The 15,518-nt window shown below is 36.3% G+C and overlaps 1 protein-coding gene across 2 annotated transcripts in view; it reads right to left on the bottom strand.

Annotated features, from left to right (window-relative positions):
• The window catches only part of MSR1 (macrophage scavenger receptor 1), a 75,640-nt gene that overhangs the window by 40,276 nt on the left and 19,846 nt on the right, over window positions 1–15,518 (bottom strand). For both annotated transcript variants that reach the window (XM_004696175.2, XM_013004090.2), the window contains exons 5-7: window positions 14,257–14,443; window positions 11,274–11,354; window positions 5,157–5,246 (exon numbers count right to left, since the gene is read on the bottom strand). In XM_004696175.2, the coding sequence (XP_004696232.1) occupies window positions 5,157–5,246; window positions 11,274–11,354; window positions 14,257–14,443 (358 nt within the window). The remainder of the gene's footprint in view (window positions 1–5,156; window positions 5,247–11,273; window positions 11,355–14,256; window positions 14,444–15,518) is intronic.

The raw sequence follows: 15,518 nt of genomic DNA on the forward strand, positions 1-15,518 counted from the left end.
CCCACTCCCCCTCTGCAAGGTATGTCCAGTTGTCTAGAGATGGGCATTGGGTCTCCATCGCGCGCCACCCTCATTGACAAGGATATGACTTTTCTCCCCGCCTTTGTTACAGATTAACTTAAAATAGGGGGGGACCCCTGGTGGCCGAGTGGTTACAAGTTAGTGGGGGAACCTCAAAGTGAGTGAGCTTTAGGAAGCCAGCCGCTGCTCCTCAGGAAGATGGAGTGGTAAAGAGTTGCACGCTCTGAAACTCCCGAGAGCAGGTTTACCTTGGGCCACTGTGAGCTGGAATTCATTGAGTTAGGTTTTTGGTTTGTGGCATCATGGTTATGCTTTGGATCACTAACCACCAGCAGTTCAAAACCATAAGCCCACTACTCAGGAAAATGATGAGGCGTTTACAGTCTCCGAAACTCACGTGGGGACTTCTACTCCGCCGTATGGACTGCTGAGTGAGAATCAACTCAATGGTTATGTGTTCTGGAGTTTGGGAATGTAACATTAGGGCAAATATGATGCTTGTTTTAAAAGGAACCAGAGCTTCAGGACATAATCTAAATTATCCGTTCATGACAACCTGCAGCTTTAGAAATATACTAATGATGTTGCAATGATGATAGCTGTCATCTTATAAACCTGAATTGTGTCTTTGAGATACATTGTCACAAATAATCGACAAGGCTGTTACCCTTTGTCATTGAGTCCAATCCATCCAGGGTGGCCCTGTAGGACAGAGCAGAAGTGCTCCATGTGTTTTTTCAAGGCGGTCTCTCTGTGGAATCTGACTGCGTCTCTTTCTCCCATGGAGTGGCTATTTGGTGCAAACGGGTTTAACCTCTGCACGGGTTTAACCTCTGCAATCCCAGAGCTCCTATTTCAGCAATCTTAAACTCCCCCCACCCTTCTTTCCTCAGCAGCTTCTAACTCTTTTCTACTTTGCCTTTTCATCCTCATTCAAATAAGACTAGTCTCTCCTTAAAAAATAACATTAAATACATAAGTGAAAGATACAACAAACAACAATAATCAACTTTCTGCTCCTTTACCTAGGAAAATCCCGCAAGAGTTGGCTCTCCCCCCACATAAAGTCTGCATCATTAATTGACCTCTCAACATGGTCCAATTGGTTTCCACTCTACTCAGCAAAGGTAACATCTCCAAATTAAGAGACGCAATGAGCTTTCTGAAGATGATTTTTCTTGATTATCCTTTATAACTCCCTCTGCCTTTGGCATTTTTCGGACCACATGCTTCTCGCACTCTTCAATCTGCAACTTTGTTCCTCCTACTCAGCCTCCGCTGACAAATGACTTACAGCTTTATCATCGACTTCTCGTTCCACCTTCCTCTCAGCCTCTACCCATGAAGTGTTAGTAAAATGGCTATTTCTGTGATCATAGTTACAGCGTGGTCTCCTATCACTGGCCTTTCCTTGATTAACAGTCCCATATTTTAAGCTCTGTATGCAAATCTGACACAGAGTTGTTAGAAAATGTTTCCTGAATACATAAGTGAATAATTTGATGGTCTATGATTTTAACTACTTTTAAAAAGTCTATAACTTAACATTGGGGGTTGACTCCAAGAAGCACATTATTTACATGCTGCAAGGTCTCTCTTGTTTAACAAGTTCCTATGTAGAGTTCTCTAGTAATTTAGAAAACACGTGAACTACTATTTCAAATAAATATATAAGACTGTCTGAGGCAAATATTTAAAATGATCTATTCTCATAGATCTGTTAAGCACAGAGAAAGGAAGAAGCTTTCCTTTCTCTTGTTTGATGATTCTGTCAGCTAAGGGTGATGTCTTATCTCTCATTTGCTTATACTTAACTTAGTATCTTGTATGTACAAAGGGGTTTCACAAAGCTTGCGGACAAAGGAAATGAAAGATAATGGAATAGTGTACTTTCAACATGGAGGAGGAGGAGCATGAAGGGGTAGCAGGAGGAAGTAAGTAGGGCTGCTCTGACATGACCTTTTGACTTGGGATAGGATAATATTTGCACTAACACTTCTGATTGTATCCCTTGCTTGGACTCTTCTGGAAGAGGGTCTCTATTATTCCTCGTTTTAATCTGTCGAATAACTAAAGAAGTACCACGCACTGCTGCTAGAGTTACTTCTTCCAAATGTGAGTCGTTTGATAGAAGCGTGATAGAACCCTAGGATTGCGAGCCTCTGCACTTTATTTTTCTTTTGTGGGTCTTCTCTTTCTTCTTTTCCTTGCTTCACCCAACTATGTAGTTTTCAAATGTAGTCCCTAAGTCAATATCATCACCAGTCTCTCTGGACTCTTGTACAGAATGCAAATTGTTCTGCTCTTTACTGACCTCCTGAATCAGAAACTCTATAGGGTCCTTTAAGCCACTTTAACAAGTTTTTTTTTTTTCTTACCAAGTTCTTTCTGTGATTCTTAAGTCAGATAAAGTTTGAGAGAAGATCAAAGAAACCTCTGTGCTCTTTAGAACCAGTCAGAACACACTGCCATTGAAGGGTTCCAATCACAGCGACCCTTAAGCGCAGATTAGAACTGGTCCTTAGACTGACCAGGACTACGAACCTTTGTAGGAGAGGACTGTCTCGTGATTCTCCTGGTGAGTGGCTGGTGGTTTGGAAATTTTCACCTTGTATTAGCAGCTACCACATCCTCTCTAGTCTGTGGGCCTCCATTCTAGTCCCATATCATTTCAGGCAACTTCTTTTTTTCTTCATCTTCATTTTAGCCAACTTCACAAAAAATTGTTTTAGCATTTGCCATATTGTATTGTGGTTAGTTATTTTTACATTTTTATTTCCTTGCTTCTTATGCATTTATGTCCAGCACACACTGAAACCACACTGAAATTTTGCTGACAGGGTGAAGTAATCAGTGAATGTTTTCCCAAGTACTCTGAGAACTGAGTATTTATTGAGATTTGGGCTTTATATTGGAGCCCCAGTGGCATAGTGGTTATGAGTTGGGCCTCATCCACAAGGTCTGAAGTTCAAAATCACTAGTCGCTCCATGGGAGAAAGTCTGAGCTTTCTATTCCTGTAAACCAGTGTTTCTCAACCTTCCTAATGTGGCGATCCTTTAATACAGTTCCTCATGTTGTGGTGACCCCAACCATAAAATTATTATCATTGCTAACTTCATAACTGTAATTTTGCTACTATTATGAATCGTAATGTAAATGTCTGATATGCAGGATATATTTTCATGGTTACAAATTGAACATAATTAAAGCATAGTGATGAATCACAAAACATATGTAATTATATATTGTGAAATATTTATGTGTTTTCTGATGGTCTTAGGCAACCCATGTGAAAAGGTCGTTCAACCCCCAAAGGGGTTGCGACCCACAGGTTGAGAACCGCTGCTGTAAAGAGTTCCAGTCTTGGAAGCTCACAGGGCAGTTCTCCTCTGTCCGATATGGTAGCTGTGCGTCCCATCAACTTAGAGGCAGTGAGTTTGGTTATTGTTGTTGTGTCCCCCCACCCCCCAGAGGCTTTACCTAGTAAAAAGAAATATAGAATATATACGTACTGCAGCTAATAGAAAGTATACAATGTGACATGAACTATTCTGAACATTTTAACTTGTTAACTTAGGGTATGGAAAAATAGTTTTTATGCCTTTATAGAATTATTTTGAATTATCTTAGAATCTATAAATAGGCTTTATATTCGTTTTAAGCATAATTTCAACACATTTACCTACTGGACACAATTAGAATATATAGAAAATCCAGCAATTCCTATGTGATGTGAATACTTTAAAACAAACAAAGCAAACGGATACTTCTCATGTTACCGATGGACCTAGGAAGCTTTAGAGAGCGTTGATGCATCGATAAACTGTGCAGGTAATCAGGGACCAGGTGGAGAAGGATTATAGGTCACCCTCTCATCAGGGCTAAAGGGATCTTGGTGGTGCAGAGGCTGCGCACTTGGCTACAAACCAAAAGACGACAGTTTTGATCCCCCACCCGTTCCTCAGGAGAAGATGTGCAGTCTGCTTCCGTGGAGCATAAAGTCCTGGCAACCTTTTGCTGCAGTTCTGCTTTGTCCTGTTGTGTGACTGTGTGTCAGAATGGACCCCTGAGCAGTGGGTTTGGGTTTTTAGATTTGTGGCTAAGAAGCATTTCCGTTACAGTTCTATGCGGCTAACTGACAGATTGAAGATGAGAGTCCACCCAGAGGTCCCTCCGAAGAAGGGCTTCATGATCTCCGAGTGAGAAATCAGCTACCGACGTCTATGAAATGCATACACTCGCCCCTTTGACACACACGAAGGGGTCCTCCGAGCAGCAACTGGTTTTTATTTCCAGCAAGCTGATTTTTTTCTAAACCTAATTATCATCGACACAATCTAGGAACACTGATATTATCAAGAACGTCCTAATTTCTTGGTAGAAATTTACATTGAAATTAGGGTACAGTATTTCTGTCATCTGTGAAACTTGGGAAAGTTGACAATTGAAGGGTATGTGACTGGCATGTCATTTTTAGTTGTCGTTGGGTCAAGTCCAACTTATGGCTACCTTGAGGGAGAATAGACCCTCTCGGTAGGATTTCATGTCAATGAACTTTCAGAAGCAGATCTCCTGACTTGCTTTTGTAGAAGCTTTGGGATGAGTTTGAACCATCAACCTTTCAGCTAAATGTGGAGTATTTACTTGCCATCCAGGTAGAAATGACATACTTAATATGAAAATTAGAGAGCTCACAAAAGTTTTGGTTAATGCCCACTCATATACTAATATATGCAAGTTAATTTTCACAGGATAGTATTACAGATTAATCTGTATTTTGTTACAATAACTTAACAAATTTGGACTAAATAATACTTATACTGCTTTTGTTTTTCTTTGCCAATCTTTCTGTTGTCTTAGTTGTAAGATAGATACCAAGTCCCTTGTTCCTTTACTGCTGTTTAAAATTTATACATCTTCACTCTCTTAATTGTCAATCTATTTTCCTTTGAGAACTAAAACTTTCCTTAGGTGATCAGAAATTAGTTTAAAAAATGTTTCAGAACATAAAATAAGTTGTATCGTGAGCACTACTACTTATACTATCTTTATGTCTTCAAAGAATTTGAAAAAGAGCCATGATCTGGTTTATATCATATATATTTCAAATAGAAAATATGCATTACAATAATACCTGGGTTCCCTGTCTTCCCGGGTGGGCCTGGAGCTCCTCGACTTCCAAATGAGCCAATTGCTCCCCGATCACCTTTAAGGCCTCGAGGACCTATATGGTTAAAGAGAAAAAGAGAAGTGAAAAATAATTATTTTTTTCTAATATTTGGGGTATAATAAAATAATCTATGTCTTCATGAGATAATATGAAGAACAGTCCTTCCAAAAAGTCCATGTGTGCACTGATAGATTATATAAACACTAAGTATAAATATTTGCACATTTACTATCTTGTAGATATTCAGTAAATAGCACATTATTGTAATAATAAGAAAACATTAGGGGGAAAACGTGGTATTTTTTTATAGAAATTGTAATAAATAAACTAATAAACAATTTTCAAATGATGAGATTTTACTGTGGTTGACATTTATAAGCTGACAGTTGAAATTCTAAGATTTTTACCAGAGAAAGAAAAACTCAAGCAATGTGAAATATTAAAATATACTTTATAGAAAAGATTAAGGGACTCCGTTATGGCATAAATAATTATCTTTCATGGATTTATTTTTACACATTTACATATTCCATTGCTAACCCTTGTTCAGATGATTGACTCTTTGTCTATGTATAGGTTCCACATGAACACAATTAAATGTTCTAGAATTCCCTTTCTTCCCAAGGTTCAAAAGCAAGAAAGATACATGTCATGGTTGTATTCTTTCATCATGCTTATTTAGTCTGTATGCTGAGCAATTAATTTGAGAAATTGGACTATTTGAAGAAGACTGTGGTATCAGTATTGGAGGGAGACTCATTAGCAACCTGACGCCATTGTGGTTGCTGAAAGTGCAGAGAATTGGAAGCGCTTACTGATAAAATCAAAGACCACACAGCCTTCGGTGTGAATTACAACTCAATGTAAGGAAACAAAGGTCCTCATTACTGAACCAGTGAGCAACATCATGATAGAGCAAACATTAAATTTGTCAAGGATCTGATTTTACTTGGATCCAAAATAAATGTCCATGGAAGCAACAGTTGCGAACCGGAATGAGAGATTGCATTCGGCAAATTTGCTAATAAGCACCTTTGAAAGTTGTTTTGTTTTTTAAAGCAAAAATGTCACCTGAACAAGCCAGGTGTTCTCACTTGTCTCACCTGCTGTGAAAGCTTGACAATCATAAGTGTCCCGGGGAAAGAATTAGCCGATTTATATTATGGTATTGACAGATAATATTAGATATCCCATGCGCTCCCAGAAGATCCAATCTCTCTGGGAAGATATTCTGTCAGAATCTTCCTTGGAATCCAGTACAGTAAGAATTCATCCCACATGCTTTGGGCTTCTGACCAAAGGGAGCCGATGTTTGAGAAGGCTGTAACGCTCGGTAACAGGAGGGTCAATGAGACAGAAACCCTCAGGGAGATAGCTAGGTGCACTGGCTTCAAGAACCGGCTAAGGCGTGACAAGGGTTGTGGGGGTGGGGCGGGACTAGACAGTGCTTCATTCTGTTATACGTGTGGTCACTATGAGTTGGAAATAACTCAGGAATACCTAACATTTTTATCCCAAACAAGGAAGATTAGTAGGTACAACACAAATTAAATATCCTTTTATGAACATGCTATGTCATATATCCATACAGGGTTTTATATGTTTAAATAAAAATAACCTCTTTTTTAATGCACATCTCTTTGGTGAAAAATGTATTTAAAAGCAAATGCTCTATTTCTTTTTAATTTTTTTAATGAATGAATCATTTTATTGGGGGCTCTTACAGCTCTTATGACAATCCATACACCAATTGTATCAAACACATTTGTACATATGTTACCATCATCATCATTTTCAAAACATTTTCTTTCTTCTTGACCCCTTGGTATCAACTGCTCTTTTCCCCTCCTCCAGAAAATGCTCTATTTCTATGGAGTTTGATATTTCATTCTGGAGTTTGATTAAACTCTTATAAAAATCTAATTTTAAGTGCCATTATAAGCGCACAGATATCACATTAACCCGATTTCCATCGATGCCTCTGGAGGGACATGATGAGAAATTGATTGTACATCATTTTTCAGTGTCCACCTCTAATAATATTGCCACTAGGCTGCAAGTTTCAGTAGGACAGCAATTGTACCTCTCCCGTCCATTTAGAAAGTCTTTGTCAAAGTCCAGCATCTCATGCTGACACCAAAAATTGGACTAACAACTTCTAACACTTGTTGATTTTGAGAATGATATTATTCTAAATCAGCAATATTTTTCAATCCATTGTAAAACTTTGTCTCCAACAGAAATTCAGCAGGTAATCAAATCAATCTAAGGCCTATGTCTAGAAACAATCATTTGGTTGAGTGTCACAGCGGAGTCTGCAAAAACATAGTATTTGTTCTCAGGACAAGTTGTAGCTGAATATCCATGCTGGTCTTCGCTGGCCAAACAGAGCAGTCTTCTATACATGCACACACTGAGATCTGTCACTGAACATCACAAATAAGAACTCATGCTGATGGAGCATAACTCCAGATAAAAGGAAACAGCTACAGGGATCTGTTAAAGCTGCGAAGGTGAAATGTGCAAAGTATGAATCTAGGAAAATTAGAATTCATCAAAAATGAAATAGAACACATAAAGATCAATATCCTAGCTGAAATGGGCTGGTATTGGCCAGTTAGAGTCAGCAAATCATATGATTTACTCTGCTGAGAGTAACAAAATCCAGAGGAGTAATTTGGTATTCATTGTCAAAAGGGACATTGCAAAATCAAGCATGAAATACAATGCTGTCTGTGATATTATACCTACTAGCCTTCGGGGAAATCCAATCAATACGACTTTTATTCAAATTTATGCACCAACCACGAAAGATAGTAATAAAGAAATTGAAAATTTCTACCAATGTATTCAGTCTGGAATGGATCAAACATGCAATCAAGATGCATTGATAGTATTGGAGATTGTAATCCAAAAGTTGGAAACAAAGGGGAAGGAACAATATTTATAAAATATGGATTTGGTGATAGAAATGAAGCTGGAGATTGCACAATAGAATTTTGCAAGACTAAAGACTTGTTGATAACAAATGCCTTTCCAACAACAGAAAGGTGACATACACGGACTACTCCAGATAGAACACACAGCAATCAAATCGACTGTGTATGTGGGAACAGACGGTGGAGAAGCTCCACGGTGGTAGCTAAAACCAGGTGAGGGACAGATTGTGGAACAGACGATCAATTGCTCATATGTAATTTTTGGTTAAAGCTGAAGAAAAGTAAAACATATCCATGAGAGCCAAAATATGACTTGAGTTTATTCCATCTGAATTTTGAAAACATCTCAAGAACAGAGTTCATCCATGGAACCCTAACAACAGGAGACATGATGCCATGTGGGAGGATCTCAACAAAGTGATTCATGAAGATGGCAAAAGGCAAATAAACATACAAGAAAGAAAAGATCAAAGATCAAAGGGGATGTCTTTGAAACTTGCTCTTAGCTGAAGCAAATGAAAGGAATGGATGAAATCAAAGAACTAAATAGAAAATTTCAAAGGGCAGCTCGAGAAGATAAAGCTAGATATTATATTGAAATGTGTAAAGATTTGCAATTAGAAAATCAAAAAGGAAGAACATGCTCAATATATCTTAAACTGAAAGAACTAAAAAAAAAAGAAAAGAAAGAAAGAAATCAAACCTAGCGTTGCAATATTGAAAGGTTCTATGGGTAAAAGAGTGAATGATACAGCAAGCATGAGGAGAAGATGGAAAGAAGACACAGTCATTGTACCCAAAAGAACTAGCTGAAATCTTGCCATTTCAGTGGTAGCATATAAGCAAGCTTCTGAAGGCAGAAGTTCAAGCTTTTACTCTATAACACATAAAGTAAACAGGAGTCAAAATTGATTCAGTGCCAATATGTTTGGTATTTTTGGTTTGGTCCATCATGAACTCTTTATTTCCTGATTCCAGTATCAAACAAAATTAACAAACCCACTGAATACCAAACAAAAATACCAAACCCAGCTCTCAGCAACCCCGTGGGTTAGAGTAAAACTACCGTAAAGTTTCCAAGGCTGTGACCTTTTGGGAACCAGAAACACCAGTCTTTTGATTAGCAGCTGAGTGCTTAACCACTGTGCCACTAAAATTCCAACTAGACACTCTGTTAGAGAACAGAGCATGCAACAGTTAGTATGGAATTCTACGTTGGGAATAGTATATGGCAGCCTGAAGACTTTTGCTGTAGTGCCCCATACCAAGTGCTATTTAGATACAGTAAGAATCAGTTTATCTCTCCTGTAACTAAATCTAACTCTCTTTTAGAAGGGACTAGATAAGGGCTATGTGTGGAAAAAGCAGTAACAGTGGAAACAAACTAAACTATTGTTTACTATGTTATAATCTACAGATGATATTTCCAAGGAATGTAACATAATACCTAGAAAAGGAGAGAATGAAATTTCTTTGCTCTTACAAAGAACATACAGAAAACAAGGTCAATAACACAATTAGCATGCTGCACCAGAATAAAAATCAAATACCACACATGCTCTTTGAAAATCTCCCATAATATATGGCCTAATTATAGCTAGAATTATAAACACCATGCGCTTTGTCTTCACTAAATGAATCAAAAACACTTTGTAATACTGTTACTGTCATTAACAAAAACTTCTAAATCTCTGTTTAATTTCATACATCCATAGATCAGGAAAAATATTTCCAAAATGAAGCTTTGTACAGAAGTGCGTATGCCCAGACTTAACTTTTTTTTGGTAAGTTACGAGGTTTTGACCATTTAAATTCGTAATGGCCAAGCCGATGAGTGCTTGACTGGCAGCTCCCGCAGCTGCTGTATAGTGTGGGTTCTTTCCCTGCTTCTGACATTGTTAGGGTCTGCTGAGCACTAGTCAAGGAGAAAGACTTGTCTGAATGAAAATTCTTCCCTGACAGTACTTCCAAAGGTATGCAAAGCCACCTAAAGCTTCATATATCTATGCAAAAGGTTCATAGAAAAATTTCATTCTCTTTTCATTTCATTTTCCACGAAGGGTGTAAAGTCTATAATATACATACATACACAGATATGTGTATACATATTACATGTGTATACACACATATGCATCTATGCTTCAAATGTGTTTTTATATTTTAAAATTGTAAACTTTAAATATTTATTTTTTTAAGCATAATGGTGTCAAAGTCAAAAATCACACTTTTAATTTTTAAACATTGTTTCACTGCATTGGTCAATATATTTATGTGAAAGGAAAGCTTTTTATATAATGAAGAGAAATAATAAGACAAAGCACATGGTATTTATATTTCTAGCTATAATTGGGCCATATAATATGATTTTCAAAGAGCATGTGTGGTGTTTGATTTTTATTCTGGTGCAGCATGCTAATTGTGTTATTGACATTGTTTTTTGGTTGTTCTTTTTAAGAGCAAAGCATTTCATTCTCTCCTTTTCTAGGTATTATGTTACATTCCTTGGAAATATCATCTGTGGATTATAACACAGTGAAAAATGTTCTGAAGCAATGTTACTCTATGTAGAATACAGAGTGGCTGAGAGCAAAGGCAGTCGTCACCGGTAATCTATTCAAGGTCTACATCCAAGTTTCAAGGATTTAACCAGATATATTCCAATCAAGGACTGTCAAAGAAATGTAATTAAATTTGTCTTTGATTCAAGATATAAATCTTTTATATCTTAAAATTCATATAACTTGAAAGCATATTCAATACAAAAAAGATTTTTATGTTTGCCTTCATAGGTAACCTAAAGCCAACTTGACTGTATACTGTGGTGTAAGGGAGGGTCTCAAAAAATCAAAGAAAATTGAATGCAAAGATAATGTAGTTTTGCCTGAAATTTTTGAAACCACCTCATATAATCTGTGATATGGATGACACCTTTACTGATAGTCTGGCTAAAATAACTTTGCCAAGGGTCAGTGCTTACCATTCAGTATATTATAATGATTAGACTGATAAAATATTTCATGTTGTTCCCAAACAAAAACATACATATGGTAAAGAATAACTAAAACATATCCTTCCCCCTATGCATACATACAGTATACATTAAGTATCTCCATACTTTATTAAGTAACTAATATTAACATACCTATGGGACCTGGAAGTCCAGGTGTACCATTTTCTCCAGTAATTCCTCTATCTCCTTTTGCCCCTGGGGGTCCAGGAGGACCTTTAAAAAAATAAATTATAGTTATTGATCATTGTTATAAAGAATTGATGTAAATGGACTTGTCAATGTAGTGAAGACAGTTATACATGGAAATCAAAATCCTTTCTTTGTTGCATAGTAGCATAGACGATTTAGAGCAGTCTCTTCAATGCAGGACTATACAGCTGTAAAATAGTGAGATGCCTTACACTTATAAGAACGGTGTAGAGCCAAAGTAACCAGTCTCACCACACATTCCATTCATATGAACTCAAGGTTTTTTTGAAGTTCTAAGAATTTTCAGCTGTAGGGGAAAAACACTGAGTAATGATGGTGCGGAATCACACTAAATCAGTATGTACTGATCACATGCTAAATTACCATATTAAATTAGATATTTTGTGGGAAATGAAAGAGTAAAGATTTAGTAACATGTGTATTATACTCTCAAGAGAAACAAGTACCAACACTTTGTAGAAAAACAAAAACCAATTCGTTGGACCTGAGTCTAAATGTCGTCATAAGTCAAACTTCATATTCTTTAGCATTAAAGGGAATTACTAACATCCTAAGCTATTACTTATTATTGGGAAGCATATATTTTTAAGTATTGAAAGGGAATTATGTTTAAGTATCAAAAAGCCATTGCCTTAGGTAGTGGGTAGATTTTTTTTTCTTCTTGTTCTTGTTCTTTGAAATATTGTGTGAAAAAGGAGTTACCAGAACTCATAGGCACATTGAATGTAGGTGGTAAGAGGAAAGGGAAAATCAAAGACAATTTGAAAACCAATATCGGATGAGAAACTAATTGCATACTGATGCAACTGACAAATAAGCCTGGGATGCCGAAGTTTTGGAAGGATGTAAAGAGGCGAGCTAGTATAGAATCAAATTTGATTTTTCACTTTTTTAGATATTTATTTGAAATCCAAATGCAGTTGCTTAAATTGTTAAGGAGGAAGCTAAGTAACTCAAGTCTTTCCTTATCATTTCCTTCAATGTGACAATAAAAAAATAATCAGGAAGTAAAAGTCCTGCTCCCAAATCATGCAAACCTTTATTAAGCCACAAATATGTAAATGTTTCACAACATACCCTCCATCTAGGTCTCTACCCCTCTGACATTTTCATCTCTCATAGTTTCCCTGAAGTACGCTGGGCTCTTCAGTTTACATCATCATCAAAGTGGTAGTTTTGACATCCTCAAGGAACTCAAATAATATTCCTTTTAAATGTTCTTTGAATTTTGGGGGGAAATACACAGTAGTCTGGAGCGGCAAGATCAGGACTTTAGAATGGTTACGGTAAGGCATGTTACACAACCGTGTGGGCCAGCCTTGTTGCTTCAAGGAATAGCCATGTGCATAATCGGATGGGAAGGAAGAAAGAAAGGGAGAACGGAGGGAAGGAAGAGAGGAACGGTGGGAGGAAGGGAGGAAGGGAGGAGGGAAGAAAAGAATGAATGAAAAGGAAAATAAATACTTGGGTCAATGTTCATGGCCTTTTCCTCATCTGACAGTTTTCAGTTTTCTTTAAACTTCTTCCTCACAAATCCCTGATCATTCTGTGTTCTTCAAGAAAAATCTATCAAGATTACCCCTTTTGAATCCTTTTTAAAAAAAAATAGTCACCATAACCTGAGCTGACCTCTCTGTGTCGTGACGTCAACCGCCCGGTGGATCCCATCAGAAGCTACTGTTTTGATTAGACCTAGGTCTTAGTGGTACAGTAAGGAAGCTAAGACAGGAGTATTACTGAGAGAATTTGTCTGCAACGTCTAGCCATTGCAGCCATCTACTAATGTGAAAACATGTTTTGGGTGGTATAAACCATGTATTTATGAATGGAATCCTAGGAGCAATATTTTTTTTATCTTCCCTCATATATGTACTAGGGGCACTATGAGTCAGCCTCAACTTGATGGCAGTGAGTTAGACTATACTCTTTTAGGGTAGCTAGGCCAAATTCAAAACCAAGCCCAATGACAATGAGTCAATTCTGATTCCCAGGGAACCTAGATAGTGTTTCCAAGGCTTTAAATCTTCACAGGAGTAGATAGCCTCACCTTTTTCTCAATGAGCGGTCAGTGGGTTTGAACCTCTGGTATTCTGTGATCATTAACAGTCTAATATTCCTTTTTAAAGATAAATGTGTATAGATAAATTTCAAGGATAACCATCAAAAATGTAGAAATAGATTCAAAAAGTTTTCAAAATCAGTAGAGAGAAGAATGATATAAGACAAAGGAAGTATATAATGGGGTGAAAATTAAACAGATTGATATTCAAAATATGTGCAAAAGGTTGCTAGACTGCATTTAAAAATTAAAAAATCAATGTTCTTCACAAGAAGCAGAGATTTTAAAAAATGCAAAAGCTTTGAAAGTATAAAGTGGAAAATATTTGTTATGTAAATGAGTGAAAACTACTATAATCTATATATGATAAATATTTTAATAACTCACTGATTCAATTCATGTTGTCCTACTAAAACTAACTGAAGAAGTAGATTATACACCCAACATTATTTGGGAAAATTCTTTATAATTAATAATACAATCAGTTAAAAAGGAATTAAGCATCTGGAATTGTGAGAAGAACAATGACAAAATTGATTTATGGAGACCTTGAAACTCACCAAAACCTCGTCTTTTTCTTCAGTTCATATGGTATGATTTTAGCAATGAACTACCCATTAGCTCTTACGAGACATTTTATTTGCTTATCTCCTTCTATTTAAAATACACCAAGATACTGGCTATGTTATCATGTCTTGAATTCATGATTCGTTTCTCTGGATAGGTGTAGACAATGTATTCTAACAAACTATTTCTTTTAAATCACAAGATTCTGAGTTTTAAATTTCTGCATATATAAGTACATTGCAATGATGTGTCATTTCCCACAGGAAAGAGATGTTTTACCTTGAACTAAAGTAAGGTTTCTTAATGTCTGAGAATGTTCCCAGTCTTTCAGTCTGAGATCGTTCGTGATGTTATTCAACAGTTTCACATCTCCTTTTATTTCCTCTTCCAAATGCACTTGTTCTTCTTTCAGAGACTTGATTTCTGCTGATGCGTTGTACACACAAGCCTCTAGTTTTCTGATTTCCTGTAAAACATAAGTGAACACCCACAATTGCTGTTAGCCACATAATTATCAAATATGTAGGTTCAAAAAAGGACTGGAAGTTCAATTAAATTTTTTACAGCAATAGTATGGAATACGAAAACATAATTTAGAGAACTCAAAAATAGAATTGTTCACTTTTGACACATATCCTCTTTTGACTGAATGACTGTATGTTTAAGTTACCCCCAAATTAGTTGAAGAGAGCTAAGTTATGTGTCCATTGCCAAATATAAATAAGATTCTTAAAAGTAAACACTTGCTATACAAGGGGGCTTCAAAAAGTTCAGGGTAAACTTTTTGAACCCTGATCATATTTGTAATTTATCTAAAAGTAAAATGTCTTTATATTGTTGCTTAGAGTGGCAACATATTCCTACTTTTTAATAAAATTTCTTTACACATTAAACTGTTTTATAGAAATAACTAACGTTTACTGTAGTGAGTTTCAGTAGCACAGAAGTTAATAACTTAATAGATTAATGACAGTTTTCATAGATATACACATATGTGTATATTTTTAATTAGGCATATATTTGCATGTATAGAATGTTGGCCAGACATAAGGTCATTCTATGGTTGTATATTTTATTCAGTAATATATCAATGATATCCTATTGTGATCAGGAGCCCTGCTGCACTGGCAGGTAAACTTGGGACTGCTCAATGTCAGCCTGGGCGTACAAATCCATGGGCGGTACATTACCTCTCTACTTTTGTGAAGATTAAATTAATTATATGATACTGTATTGATTGTTCATAGTTTGAGATGTCTATTGATGAGAAATTTAGCTGTCTATTTTAAAATAGACAATTTAAAGCAATGGTTCAATGAACACAATTTCATATAGTTTTATACATTTGTACAAATGCTTCTATAAAACCTCCTCTTGGAAGTATATTTGATCCAAGGGACTAAACATTAATATTTGTGTTAAACGCTATCACATTGCCTTTCAAATATGTGGAACTAAGTTTTTAATATATTACTAATTGCACTGGAATGACCATTCACCTAAATATTAGGAGGCACTCTAAGTTTATAATATAATAATAG

This window comes from Echinops telfairi, unplaced genomic scaffold (assembly GCF_000313985.2).
Source record: "Echinops telfairi isolate 266 unplaced genomic scaffold, ASM31398v2 ScPeMD7_9;HRSCAF=40, whole genome shotgun sequence".
Lineage (NCBI taxonomy): Eukaryota > Metazoa > Chordata > Mammalia > Afrosoricida > Tenrecidae > Echinops > Echinops telfairi.